At 38.0% G+C, this 14,254-nt stretch overlaps 1 protein-coding gene across 1 annotated transcript in view; it reads left to right on the plus strand.

Moving 5' to 3' along the window:
- The window catches only part of AXDND1 (axonemal dynein light chain domain containing 1), a 245,076-nt gene that overhangs the window by 149,001 nt on the left and 81,821 nt on the right, over positions 1–14,254 (plus strand). Inside the window, exon 17 of the mRNA XM_006887769.1 lies at positions 7,595–7,802. Within this exon, the coding sequence (XP_006887831.1) occupies positions 7,595–7,802 (208 nt within the window). The remainder of the gene's footprint in view (positions 1–7,594; positions 7,803–14,254) is intronic.

Below are 14,254 nucleotides of genomic sequence, written 5' to 3' on the forward strand. Positions count from 1 at the left end.
CTCATTAGTGTTCAAGGCCTCAAACCTGTTCCTGAGATGGTTCTGAAATTCAGGTGGTATGAAATCAAAGTCATATTTTGGTTGCCTTGGATTTGGTTTAATTTTCATCAACTTCATCTTGAACTTGCATCTGAGTAGTTGGTGGTCTCTTCCACAGTCAGCTCCTGGCCTAGTTTTCACAGCTGATCTTTATCTTCTACAGGTGTTCTTTTGCAGATGTAATCAATCTGATTCCTATGCATACCGTGAGGTGAAATCCATGTATATAGCCTGCGCTTATGTCTCTTAAAAAAAGTATCTGCTATGAATAAGCCATGTTGTTGTTGTTAAGTGCTATTGAGTCTCAGGCGACTCATAGTGACCCTATGAAGGAGAGTCCTTGATGCTTGGGTGCCTTTCATCCTCTCTCCAAGTTCATAGGGTTTCCAGAGGCAAGCTATTATGGAAGTGGACGTCACTCCTCCTTCCACGCTTGTTCAATTGGGGAGCTCCACCTCACTCTCAGTCCGCATTGGGTAGCTAACCATTAACGCATTTGACACATCCGTGTCACGGTGTTCAGCCTCACAGCAACCACAAGTGACTGCAGGATGGCAACTTGTACACCAGGGCTATATGACCTAGAGGAATGTCTGAACAAAAACAATGAAAGACTGGCCCAAAGGCCGCAGGCCTGAGGGCCCTTTTGGGCTTGAAGCCGCTCTGCCTTCAACCCAAGGCCAAGCGTAGCTTCCCTGGCTCCTGGAGGCAGAGTTGCCTTTCTCCAGAGACCACCACAACACAACACAACTCCCACATACACAGCGCCATCCTCTCTGGCCAAAGGATCACAGCCACCTGGGTGATTATGGCCATCTGTCTCCTCCCTCCTCTTCGCCTTTTGGGCTTGAAGCCGCTCTGCCTTCAACCCAAGGCCAAGCGTGGCTTCCCTGGCTCCAAATGCTAATTCTTTTCCCAATACAATGACTGTTTGGTAGATGTTCTTATAAAGACAATCACACATACAAATATCATGATGAAATATAGACTTCTCTGACCCAAGCTAAGGCCCTTGATGGTGCTGCAGGATGGTGTCCAGATGGAGGCATTATTACATAGAGGCTTGCTTAGTTGTATCTTTAGTACTGGTGCTTGCTCCATGGCCCGAGGGCCACAAGGCCCAAGGGCTCAAAATGGGAAGGATTGAAACTTGACAGTGTACCTTGTGACTGCAGAATGAGATAGCTGTTTGTAACTGTAAATGCCAACAGAGAAGTCACCAATGGTGGACAAGTTTTAGTAGAGTTCTCAGATTAAGATAGACTAGGAAGCAGAATTGGCCATCCACTTCTTAAATAGCAGGCTCTGAAAAACCTATGAACAATGGAGAATTGCACGTAGATATAGTATTAAAGGTTGAGCCCAGATTAGAAGTCAATTAAAATGAAAAGAAACAGCTGCAAATATCTTTTATTCATTGGACTATGGAATGTATGAAGTATAAATGTTGGAAAACTAGAAGTTGTGGAAAATGAAATAAAATGCATAAACAACTACATTTTAGGCATTAGTGAGATGAAATTAACTGGCTTTGGCCACTTTTAATTAAACAATCACATGGCACACTATGCCACGAATGAAAAACAAAAAAAGAATGGTGCTGCTTTCATAGTTAAAAACACAAACTTCTATCCTGAAGTACAATGTAGTATTAGGATAGTATCCATATGCATACAAGGAAGACCTGTTAAACCACTACTACTCAAACCAACAGCTAAAACCAAAGAAGAGGAAATTGAAGATTTTGGCCAAATTTTGCAGTCCAAAATTTACTAACTATGCAATAAAGATGCATTAAGGATTATTAGTTGAAATGAAAAAGAAAAAAAAAAAACAACAACTGGAAGCAATGAAAAAGGAATGAAGTCCAGAAAGTACAAACTTAGTGATAGAAATGAAGCCAGAAATATAATGACCTAATTTTGTACAGTGAATCAATTATTCATTGAAAATACCCTTTTTAAAAAACACAAATGGCTACTTTACATATGAACCTCACCTGCAGAACTGCATAGGAATCAGATTAACTACATCTGTGGAAGGATTCATTAGAGAAGCTCAGTATCAGCTCTCAAAAACAGACCAGGTGCTGACTGTGAAACAGCCCATCAATTACTTATGTACAAATTCAAATTGAGGCTGAACAAAATAAGAGCAAGTCAATGAGAACCAAAATATGATCTTGAGTCTATCCCTTCTAAGTTTAAAAATCATCTTACGGATATTTTTGAAACCTTGAAAACCAGTGTTCTAAGCAAATGAGTTGTGAGATTATATCAAGGATATCCATGAACAGAGCCAACAGCCACTAGCAAGCTTGAGGAGAGAGAAAAACCCAAATTGGATGTCAGAAGAGACCCATAAATTTGTACTAGAATATTGAAAAGCCAATACAAAGGGAAAAGATGTTGAAGTAAAAGAGTTGACCATAAGATTTCAAAGGGAAACTCATTAAGACAAAGCAAAGTTTAACAGAATGTGCAGAGAGCTAGAATTGGATAATAAAAAGGAAAGACTCACTTGGCACTTCTCCAGCTGAAAGAACTGGAAAACAGACTTAAGCTTCAAGTTATAGAATTTAGAGATGCAAAGGGCAAGATCTTGATCCAAGAAGCATCAAAGGAAGATTGAGAGAATACACAGAATTACTGTACCAAAAGGAATTGGCTGACACTGAAATATTTCAGGAATTATCGTATAATCAAGAGCCAATGATAATGAAGAAATTTAAGCTGCATTGAAGGCATTGACAGAAAATAAGTCCCCAGGAATCTATGGAATATCAATTGACGTATTTCAACAAGGTGATACAGCCTTTATGTGATCATCAATCTATGCTAGGAAATTTAGAGGACAGGTGCCTGGCTGACTGACTGAAAGAGATCCATTATTTGTTACTATTCCCAAGAAAATGTGTCCGGTAGAATGTGGAAATTATTGAACAATGTCTAAAATCACATGTAAGCAAAATACTGCTGACAAGCATTCAAAAATATCTAGAACAGTATATAGAGAACTGCCAAAAGTTCAAGCAGGATTTAGAAGAGGATATGGCACCAGGGATATCATTACTGATGTCATATGGATTCTGGCTGAAAGTACAGAATACCAGTCTATTCGTACTTTATTGACTATCAAATGTGTTAGCAATGTGGATCATAACAAATTATGGCTAACATTGAGAAGAATGGGAATCTCAGAACATATGTTGTTAGGTGCTGTCAAGTCAAGTACATCCCATAACAACCTTATGGACAACAGATCTAAACCTGTCCTGTCCTGTGCCATCCTCATACCTTCTAACACATTAGAACCCATTACAGCAGTCATTATGTCAATCCACTGGGTTGAGAGTCTTCCCCTCCTTTGCTGACACTTTGAAGCCTTTTATATCACCTATCTTGTTGCTTTGACAAGGTTCTTCCAATAAAGTATTGGTCAGAATTATTATTTGAGAGCATACTTGTCTGATTCTTGCTCTCAAGGGAAATGCTTTCAGTTTCTTTACTTTGAGACTAATGTTGGCTGTTGGTTTTGTATATATGTTGTTAATTGTGTTGAGGAATATTCTTTTTACTCCTATTTTGTTGTGTGTTTTATCATGATTGAATGCCAGGTCTAAGGGAAAGCCCCCCTCTGTCAGTACTGGAGGAAGAGTCTTGCTTCCTTCAGCATCTTTAAGCCTGGCATTATTTGTCTATCATCATGTGCCTTGGTCATGCCCAGCATCAAAGAGCTTCCTAAAGATGAAGTCTGGGTCTAAAAGGCACACAGCATTTCTAATGATTATTTCTTGGTGGAATTGAAGTCCCTGATCTCTTGACTCACTTTCCTTCCTTTTTTTAACTCTTGTGAAATAAGAGATTACCAGACACATCCTAGGAAAAGTTCTCATACATTATAGTTGGGATAGAATTAAAGGATATTTTTATTCCACCTTTAACCCCTTTGTTGTTATTATGTGTCATCAAGTTATCTGCGACTCATAGTGACCCTATGTATAACTGCTGTGAACCCTGTCCTAACCTGAGCCAGTCTCACTGTCTCCAACGCATCCACCCCCGTTACCCCAGTTACTCTGTCAATCCATTTCATCCTAGGTCTTCCTCTCCTGCGCTCCCCTCCACCCTTCCAAGCATGATATCCTTCTCCAAGGGATGATCCCTCCTGGCCACGTGCCCAAGTATGTGAAATGGAGCTTCAAAATCCTGGTCTCTACTGGCAACATGCCCAAAGTATGTGAGATGGAGCTTTAAAATCCTACGCTCCAAGGAGAAATTTGGTTTTACTCTCTTCAAGACAGACCTGTTTAAAAGAAAAAGACAAACCTGTTGGTTTTCTTGGTGGTCCATGGTTGTTTTATAACTATTTATTTTATCAGATCATAGGGAACCCCTACATAACTTATGTATTATATCATTATGCATTTTAAGGGAACACAATTAAATACATAACATGAAATCTATCCTGTTTGGGGTTCATTGAACTTCTTGAATGCGTATCTTTTCATCTTTTATAATATTTGAGATTTTTATTCCAGCAGATTTTGAAATATTTCCTTTTTGTGTTCTAGAATTTCAATTACATGTAAGTTAATAGTGTTTCACAAATTCTTAAGCTTTTTTCCCCCCTTCAGTTTTTCTAATTGCTAGCAATCTGTAAGAGTATAAACTAGTATTGGCAGTTTTCTCCTGGTCTGTCTGTCTCTCCAGACCAAGGAATCCCACCTTGGAGCTCCCTTAATAAAGCTTCTTTGAGCTTAAAAAAAAACACCCCCAAAACAAAACAGAGTATAGATTAGTATTGAGATGTTTCTGTTTACTCAGAATATTTGTGTCCCATTGATTCAATTCTATTCTATTCTTTTGCCCTCTCAACGTAATATCTATTTCTGAAAGTTTAGCATCCTGAATGTCAGTTTGCTGTTATTTGTGTGGTTTCATTTATTTTGTCAAAAAAATTGTTTTTTTGCTTTTTTAAAAAATTCTGAAGTTTTGTCTGTGTTTCTCGTTATTTTGTCTTTGGTTTCCTCAGACTTTATCTGAATCCATTGCAAGTTCTAAACTATAAATCCTTTAAGTAACATCTCTTTCTTGGAAACATTTTCTTGCATCAGCTTGTTCTGTTTGTGTATGTGTATGTGCACACATGATTGGAAGCTATCTGTTACCACTAAAATATGGTGGTATTATATTATTTTGTTTTCATGTTTCTGAAGTGTGCTAGTCAGCTCACTAGTTCCCTAATTCTTATTCTTTCACCTCTTGTCCTCTTGTGAATATGACAAAAGGTAGAGGTGATACAATTCTCTGTTCACAGTTTGTATAGAGTACTTGCGAGCAAGTGTAAGCTGCAGTCTGTGGTCAGTTAGGTGGTACAATAGTAGATATTTACTCTTGAGCTGTGGGTGAAACTTCAGGAAGTGTGAGTGTGCCTCCGCAATGTGGAGATTGTTGCTGTCTCTTGCCAGATGGAACAAAAACCAATAACAAAACCTGGAAAACAAAAACAAGAGTATACAGAAAAAGATAACTAAAACTAAAAGACAAGCAAGAGGAAGGGAAAAAGCAAGAGAAGATAAAGGATAGTAAGTGTAAGTGGGGGGATGGGGAAAGGAGTAAAGAAGGGATCTTGTTGTTGTTGTTGTGCCATCGAGTCGCTTACAACTCATAGCGACCCTATGTACAACAGCCCTAAACTCTGTTCTGTCCTGTGCCAGTTGCACTGTCTCTGATATAACCATCCCGATTACCCCAGTTACTAAATCAATCCACATCATAGAGGGCCTTCCTCTCCTGTGCTGTCCCTCCACCCTCTAAAGCATGATGTTCCTCTCCAAGGACCAGTCCCTCCTTACAACATGACCAAAGTATGTCAGATAAAGCCTCAGAATCCTTGCTTCCAAGGAGCAGCCTGGTTTAACCCTCTCTAGGATGGACCTGTTTGTTTTCTTGGCAGTCCATGGTACACTCAATACTCTTCTCCAGCACCACAGCTCAAAGGCATCAATTATCCTTCTATCCTCCCTAGTCATCGTCTAACTCTCTGATTGCAAAGACCATGGCCTGTATCAGACACACCTTAGTCTCCAGAGAGACACCATTGCTCTTCAGTACTGTGGAGAGGTCCCTAACAGCAGACTTTCCCATCGCAGTATGTCTTTTAATTTCCTGGCTGCTGGTTACAAGAGTGTTGATTGTGGAGCTGAGCAAACTGAAGCTGTGAACAATCTCAATCTCTTTGCCATCCATCCTGATGCTGCCAATTGGTCCAGTGGTGAGAATCTTTGTCTTCTTGACATTGAGCCTCAGTCCATACTGAAGGCTGCAGTCCTTGACCCTCTGCAGCAAGTGCATGAGGTCCTCCTCAGCTTCAGTGAGTAGGATTGTGTCATCTGCATAACGCATATTGTTGATAGATCTTCCACCAATCCTGATGCCTCATTTCTCATAGAGCCCAGCCTCCTGGATGATCTATTCTGCATACAGATTGAAAATGAATGGAGACAGGACACATCCCTGGCATACGCCTTTCCCAATTTTCAACCATGCAGTGTTACCCTGCTCTGTTCTGACAACTGTTGCTTGGTTCAAGTATAAGTTTCTCATTAGCATAATCAAGTGTTTTGGAATTCTCATTCTTCTCAGTGTCAACCACAGTTTGTTATGATCCACACAGTCAAACGCCTTTGCATAGTAATGAAACACAGATAGACATTTCTCTGGTACTCCCTGCTTTCAGCCAAGATCCATCTAACATTAGCTACAATAGCCCTAATATCACGACCCTTCTGAACCCAGCCTGGACTTCTGGCAGTTTTCTGCTGATGTGCTGTTCCAGTCATTTTTGGATAATCTTCATCAGAATCTTGCTTGTATATGAAATCAATGATATTGTTCTATAGTTTCCACACTCTGTTGGGTCACCTTTCTTTGGTATGAGAACAAATATAGATCTCTTTCAGTCAGTCAGCCAAGTGGTTGTTCTCCAGATTTCTTGACACATCTTGGTGAGCACATCAAGGGCAGCATCGGTTAGCTGAAATATTCTAAATTTAATGCATTTGGCAGTCCCTTAACAAAAAACCCCCTTGAAATACAAAGTATTGTTCAAGAAATAGCCCATTATTTAGAAGTGAAGATTATACAAAGTTTGCTAATTAGGGACTGTACTGTGCAACACTTTCAGCTATACAAAAGCAATGATAATACATAGATACATCCCTGCCTATGTTGTTGTTGTTGTTGTTGATTGCCTTCATGTCAAGCACAACTCATAGTGACCCTATGAACAAAATTCCTGAAGCCCCTAAATAACTATTAACATTTAGGAATTTATAATCTAGTATAGAAGATTCAGTGACTGGGATAATCGGGATGGGAGTGTCAGAGACAGTGCGATTGGCACAGGACAGAGCAGAATTTAGGGCTGTTGTACATAGGGTCGCTATGAGTCACAAGCGACTCGACCGCACATAACGACAACAACAAAAACAACATTGAAGTAGTAGACTTAGATATACTTTTAAAAATTAATACATCTATCATTTTTATAGGTCTACCCAAAATTCTTCTAAATGTTATCAGCTTTCTGGATTTCTGGTCTTTCAAGATGTTTAATGCCTTGGGCTTTTCTGAAATTACTTCCCAAGAATGGGAAGGATTTCACAAAAATATGGAGCACATAGAATCTCTGGTGGATACATTATCAGAATCTGATGGTATTGACCCAGAGCAAATGGATATGGATACAGATTCCATTGCGTAAGTATAAGCCCCTTCAAACAGTTCTCTCTCTCTTTGAGAATAAATATTAAATTATTTTATGAAAATATGGTTTATAACTTGTACTCTAATGTTCTTTGTATCACTCTCAAGTAGTAAAATGAGGAAACAACCTAAATGTCTGCTAATACATGAATGTTATTGTTTTGTGTCATTGAGTTGGAATTGAGTCATAGTTGACTCTCCAACAAGTTGTCAGAAACTGTAAATTGAACAATAGAGGTTGCTCATCTCTCCTGAATGATGGTGGTGTGTTTGGAATTCCTTTGGGATGGCAATGCAACGCCTTACCCACTAGGCTACTAGAACTCCATGACTACATGACTGGATGAACAAAATATGGACTATACGTACAATGAAATAATGCTCAACCATAAAGAGAAACAAAGTCCTTATACATGCCACATCATGGATCTACCTTAAAAAACACCATTCTAAGTTAAATGTGTCAATCTTGAAAGGGCAGATACAGTATGATCTCACTTACCTGAAATAGACAAATATGTAGAAACAAAAGCTTATTAATGTTTAGCAAAAATGGAAGGTAGGGAGTAAGGAAGGTAGTACTGAAGGAGTACAAAGGTTAATGGTGAAAAATATCCTTTAAAAAGGATATTTACCAAAAAAAAAAGGATATTTACTTAAGACTGTACAATATGAAGAATGTAATAAATGTCACTGAATTGCACACATAAAAAGAATTGAATCAACAAATTGTATGTTTATTTGTAACATGTTTTTTTAAATATAAAATTTACATAGCATATTGTTAATCAATTTAAAGGATATAATTACTGAGTTTTAGTATAGTCACAGATATGTGCAGCTAGTCAATTTTAGAACATTTTGTTGCCTCAGAGAACTGAATCCTTTAAACTGTCACTCCTCTATCCTCTCATCTCCTGGATAATTCCTAATAAAAGTATTACATCATTGGGGTGTGCGAGGTGTAAGAGAGAAAGAGATGAGAGAAAAAAAGACTGGCATTTTCAAGTAGCATAATGCTTTGAAGAATCATTTATATTGCAATAGGCATCAGCATCTCCTTCTGTTGTTTGTTGTTGGACTCTGAGCTTGTCATAGTAACCTAGATTGCTGTTACATAAATACCAAAAGTTGTTTGTGTTAGGTGTTATAGAGTTGGTGTTGTTGTGAGGTGTTGTTGAATCAAGTATGACTCATAGCAACCCTATTAACAGCAAACCTGAACCCTGCCCTGCCTACCATCCTCATCAACCGTGACACACTAGAGCTCATTGCAGAAGTCACCGTGTTAATCCATCTCATTGGTGGTCTTCTGCTTCACTGACCCTCCACCTTTCCAAGCATGACATCTCTTTCCAATGACTACTCTCACCTAGTTACATGTTCAGAGTATGAAAAACACAGTTTTGCTATCTTTGCCTCCAAGGAACACTCTGACTGCACTTTTCCCAAGACATATCTGTTTATTTTCTGACAGTCAATGGGATATTTAGCACTCTTCTCCAGCACCACAACTCATAGGCATCAATTATTCTTCTGTCATCCTTATTCATTGTCCAGTTCTCTTATGCATAGCAGGTAATTGAGAAGATCATGGCCTGAATCAGGCACGCTTTAGTTTTCACGCAGACATCATTGGTCTTCAGCATTTTCGAAAGGTTCTTTATGCAGACTTGCCCAATGTAGTATGTCTCCTGATTTCCTGTCTGCTGGTATCAAGGATGTTGATTGTTGATCTAATCTGGATGAAATCACTGACAGCTTCAATCTTGTCTCCATCTGTCGTAATGTTGACTCTTGGTTCTGTTGTGAGGAGCTTTGTTTTCTTGATGTTGAGATGTAATCCATACTGAAGGCTGTAGTCTTTGATCTTCTTTAGTAAGTGTTTCATATACTCACTTTCAGTATGCAAGATTATGACATCTGCTTAACAGGTTTTTTGATAAGTCTTCCTCCAATCCTGATGCCACACTCCTCTTCCTAGAGTCCACCTTTGTGAATTATTGGCTCAGCCTACAGATTGAACAGGTATAGAGAAAGGAAGCAATCTTCTAAATGATAATGACCCTATAAATGGCTGGTTGACTCCTTGCCCTATTTTATGACATCAAATCAATCTCTGCCATTCTCAAACACATTATTATAATCACTGTGCCAATCAATCTCATGGAAATTCTTCTCTTTTGCTTACCTTCTTCTTTCCCTACGCATAATGCCTTTTTCCAAAGACTGGCAACTCCTGAAAACATGGCCAGAGTATGTGAGAACAAGTTTCATCATTCTTGCCTCCAAGAAGCACTCTGTTTGCACTTCCTTCAAGATAGACTTGTTTATTCTCATGGCAATCTGTGATGTATTCAGTAGTCTTGGCCAACACAAATTCAAAGCTATCAATCCTTCTTTGGTTTTACGTACTTATTGTGCAACTTTCATATGCTTATGGAGCAACTGAAAAATACCGTGGATTGAGGCAGGTACAACTTAACCTTAAAACTGATATCCTTGCTCTTTACCCGTTTAAAGAATTTCTTGGCACATTTGCCTAACACATCTTGATTTTTTGACTGATACTCCTGTAGATATTGACAATTTCAGTTTTTTCCTGTGTTTGATGATGTTGCCTAATGGTTCAGTTGTGAGGATTTTTGTTTTCTTGGTGTTCATAGTAACATTTATGTAAAAAAGATATTTGCAATGAATAAATCATTGTACAAATTTCTGTCATGTGCTCTCTCACCTCATTTCTGTCTCCAAAACAAAGATTCTCACCACTGGGCCAATTGGCAGCACCATGATGGATGGAGAAGAGATTGGAATTGTTAACAATTTCATCTTGTTCAAGCCACAGTCAACACTCTTTGCACAAGCAGTCAGGAAATCAAAAGACTAATTGGATTAGGAAAGTCTGCTGTCAGGGACTTCTTCAGAGTGCTGAAGAGCAAAGATATCAGTCTAGAGATTATGGTGCACCTGATCCAGGCCCTAGTCTTCAAAGTTACTTGCTATGCATCAGAGAGCTGGACTCTGACTGAGTATTGAACATACCATAGACTGCCAAGAGAACAAAAAGGCCTGTCCTGGAGAGGGTGAAATAAGTGGCTTTCTGGAGGCAAGGATTTTGAAACTTTGTCTCACATACTTTGGGTATGTGACCAGGAGGGACCAGTCCTTTGATATAAATGATATCTTGGATATATCAAAGGATATATCAAATATATCAAGATATATATATATATACATATATATATTTATATATATATATATCTTGGATATATCAAAGGATATATCAAGATATCATTCTTGGAAGGGTGGAGGAAGAGCCCAGGAGAGGAAAACCCTGGATGAGCTAGATTGACACAGTGACCGGGGTTATGGGGGCAAGTGTGTCAGAGACAGTAAAACTGGTGCAGAATAGGATAGAATTCAAAGCTGTTGTAGATAGGTCACAATGAGTTGCAGACAACTTTATATGGCACATAACAACAGTCCCTTTTTTCTTCCACTTTTTGCATGTCAGTCACCAGTTACAATTAATACATCTTGATTGCATGTTTGATCAATTTCAGATTGCAGAAGTTTGTGGAAATCCTTAATTAATTTTATGTTTTCCTTTGGTGTTTGGTGCATATATTTGGATCGTAGTTGTATTAAGAGATCTTCCCTGTATCTCGATGGATATTATCTTATTACCAACAACATTGAACTTTAGTATAGATCCTGAAATGTTCTTTTTGACTGACTATGAATGTGATACCATTCTTCCTTTGTTTGTAATTCCCAGTTTAGTAGATTATATGATTATCTGATTGAAAGTGGCCAATACCAGCCCATCTCAGCTCACTAATGCCTGCGATAGATATTCTTTATGCAATCCATTTTATTTTCAGCAACTTCTAAATTTCCTAGATTCATACTTTTTACAGTCTATGTTCTGATTATTGATGAATGTTTCCAGCTGTTTTCTTCTCATTTCTAATTTTGAGTCTTACCACATCAACAAATTAAGGGCTTTCATTTGATGAAAACTTTACTACATCCACATCTTAAAGGTGCTTACTTTACTCTGAGGAGGCAGCTCTTCTCAAGTCACATTTTGATTGATCTTCCAACCCTAAAGGCTTATCTTCTGGCAGTGTATCAAAACACTGTTCTTCTGCAATTCATAGAGTTCTCAAGGACCAGCTTCTTCAGGAATGGATGGCCAGTTCTACTGCTTATTCTTCCCTATTTAGGCGCTCTGCTGAAACCTGTCCACCATGGATGACCTGCAAGTATTTGAAATACCAGTGGTATAACTTCTAGCATGATAGCCACAAGCAAAAATAGGTGACTTTAAAGGACAGAAATATATTTTTTTACAGTTTTGAGACTAAAAGTCAAACTCAAGGTCTTAGCCATGTTAATTGCTACTTTGTCAGAAGCCCTGGGTATTCCTTGCTTCCTTTGCTTGTAGACAATTCCTGCACGGCTTTTGTAATCTGTGTATCTGTTTCTATTTTTTAAAATAACTCAGAACTCATTAAGTTTGGAATCTACTCTACACACTTGTTGCCTTATTAACATAATAAATTAATACTCTTATTTTCAAAGAAGGTCACGTCAATAAGGCAGGGATTTAACATATATATATTTAAAGGACACAATTTAGTCCATAAGAGGATGCTTTCATCCTTTGGCTATTGTGAATAATTCTATAAATAATTTTGCACAAGTGTTCAGATGAACTTTATGCTTTCATTTTTCTTGGATGTATACCTGAAAGTATAATAGCTCTGTCATATTGTTGTGTTGTTGTTGATTGCCTTCGAGTCAAGCATGACTCAGCAACCCTATGAACGAAAGACCTGAATGAAGCTCCTCTAAAACTATCGACATTTATCAAAGTTCATGGAGTTTCTGGAGGCATGCTATTTAGGTGGTGGATGCCACTCCTGCTTCTCTGTCATATTAACTTTATGTTTTATTGGTTGAGAAATTATAGTACTATTTTCTAAAGTGACAGCACTATTTTATATTTCTACTAGACATCTTTGAGGGCTTTAATTTCTTCACATTTTTGTCAAGATTTGTTATCAGACTTTATTATTCTCACATCTTGTTGAATGTGAAATGGTTTATCATTGTGGTTTTGATTTAATTGTCTCTAAAGACTAATAATGCAAAGAATTTTTTCATGTGCTAATTGACCATCTCTGTATTTGCTTTGGAGAAATGTCTGTTGAGATCTTCTGTCACGGTTTAATTGAGTTGTCTTATTTTATTACTAAATAGTAAGGGTTTTGCTCTGTTGTACATAATCGGGTCACTATGAATTGGAACTCACTTGATGGCACCTAACAACAAGAGTTCTTTAGATATTTTGCTGTTGTTATTATTGTTGGCTTCCATTGCATTGGCTTCAATTCTATAAACAACACCATTTTCATTATGACCTATAAGATTGCCATTGGCTGATTTTTGGAAGTATATCATCAGCACTTACTTCCTGGTCTTTCTTGTTCTGGAAGCTCCATGTATACTTGTTCAGCATCATAGCAACACACAACCTCCATGGAAAGACAAGTGTGGTCTGTGCTTTTGAGGTGCATTGGCTAGGCACAGCCCTTTCTTTCCCCTCATCTTGTTGTTTGTGTCATCAAGTTGACTATGACTCATAACAACCCTATGCACAATAGCTCTGGTTCTTCTCTATCCTGAATCAATCTTATTGTCTCTGACACACCTGCCCCTATTACCCTAGTTAATGTGTCAATCCATCTTGTCCAGGGTTTTTCTCTCCTCTGCTGTCCCTTAAACCTTCCAAGCATGATATCCTTCTCCAAAGGCTGGTCCCTCCTGGCTACATGCCCAAAGTATGTGAGACGAAGTCTCAGAATCCTTACCTTCAAGGAGCAGTTTGGTTTCACCTTCTCCATAACACACATACTATTTCTCTTGGCAGTCCATAGTACGTTCAATACTCTTCTCCAGTACCACAATTTAAAGGCATAAATTCTTCTTCTGTCATCATTGGTCATTAGCCAGCAAGAATTTTACTGTAAATTCCTTATTAGATATATGGTTTGCAAATATTTTCTCACATTCTGTAGATTATCTTTTTACTTTTTTGGGTAGTATATTTTTTTTTGCATACAGGTTTTAAATTTTAGTGAATTCCAGCTTATTTATTTTTCTTTTGTTGCTTATGTTTTGGTTTCATATCTTTGAGACCTTTGCAAAATCCAGGGTCATGAGGATTTGTTCATATGTTCTTTTTCCTAAGAGTTTCATATTCTTAACGCTTGTGCTTAGATTTTTGTTCCATTTTTAATTAGTTTTACATATTGGTTGAGAAAAAGAGTCCAGGTTTAGTCTATTGCATGTGGCTATCCATTTGTCCCAGCACTATAACTAAGGGCTTAGTTGTTTGGTTGGTTTGTTTGTTTGTTTTTAGATTTTTTTTCTAT

This window comes from Elephantulus edwardii, unplaced genomic scaffold (assembly GCF_000299155.1).
Source record: "Elephantulus edwardii isolate Elephantulus edwardi_28Jun2011 unplaced genomic scaffold, EleEdw1.0 scaffold00061, whole genome shotgun sequence".
Lineage (NCBI taxonomy): Eukaryota > Metazoa > Chordata > Mammalia > Macroscelidea > Macroscelididae > Elephantulus > Elephantulus edwardii.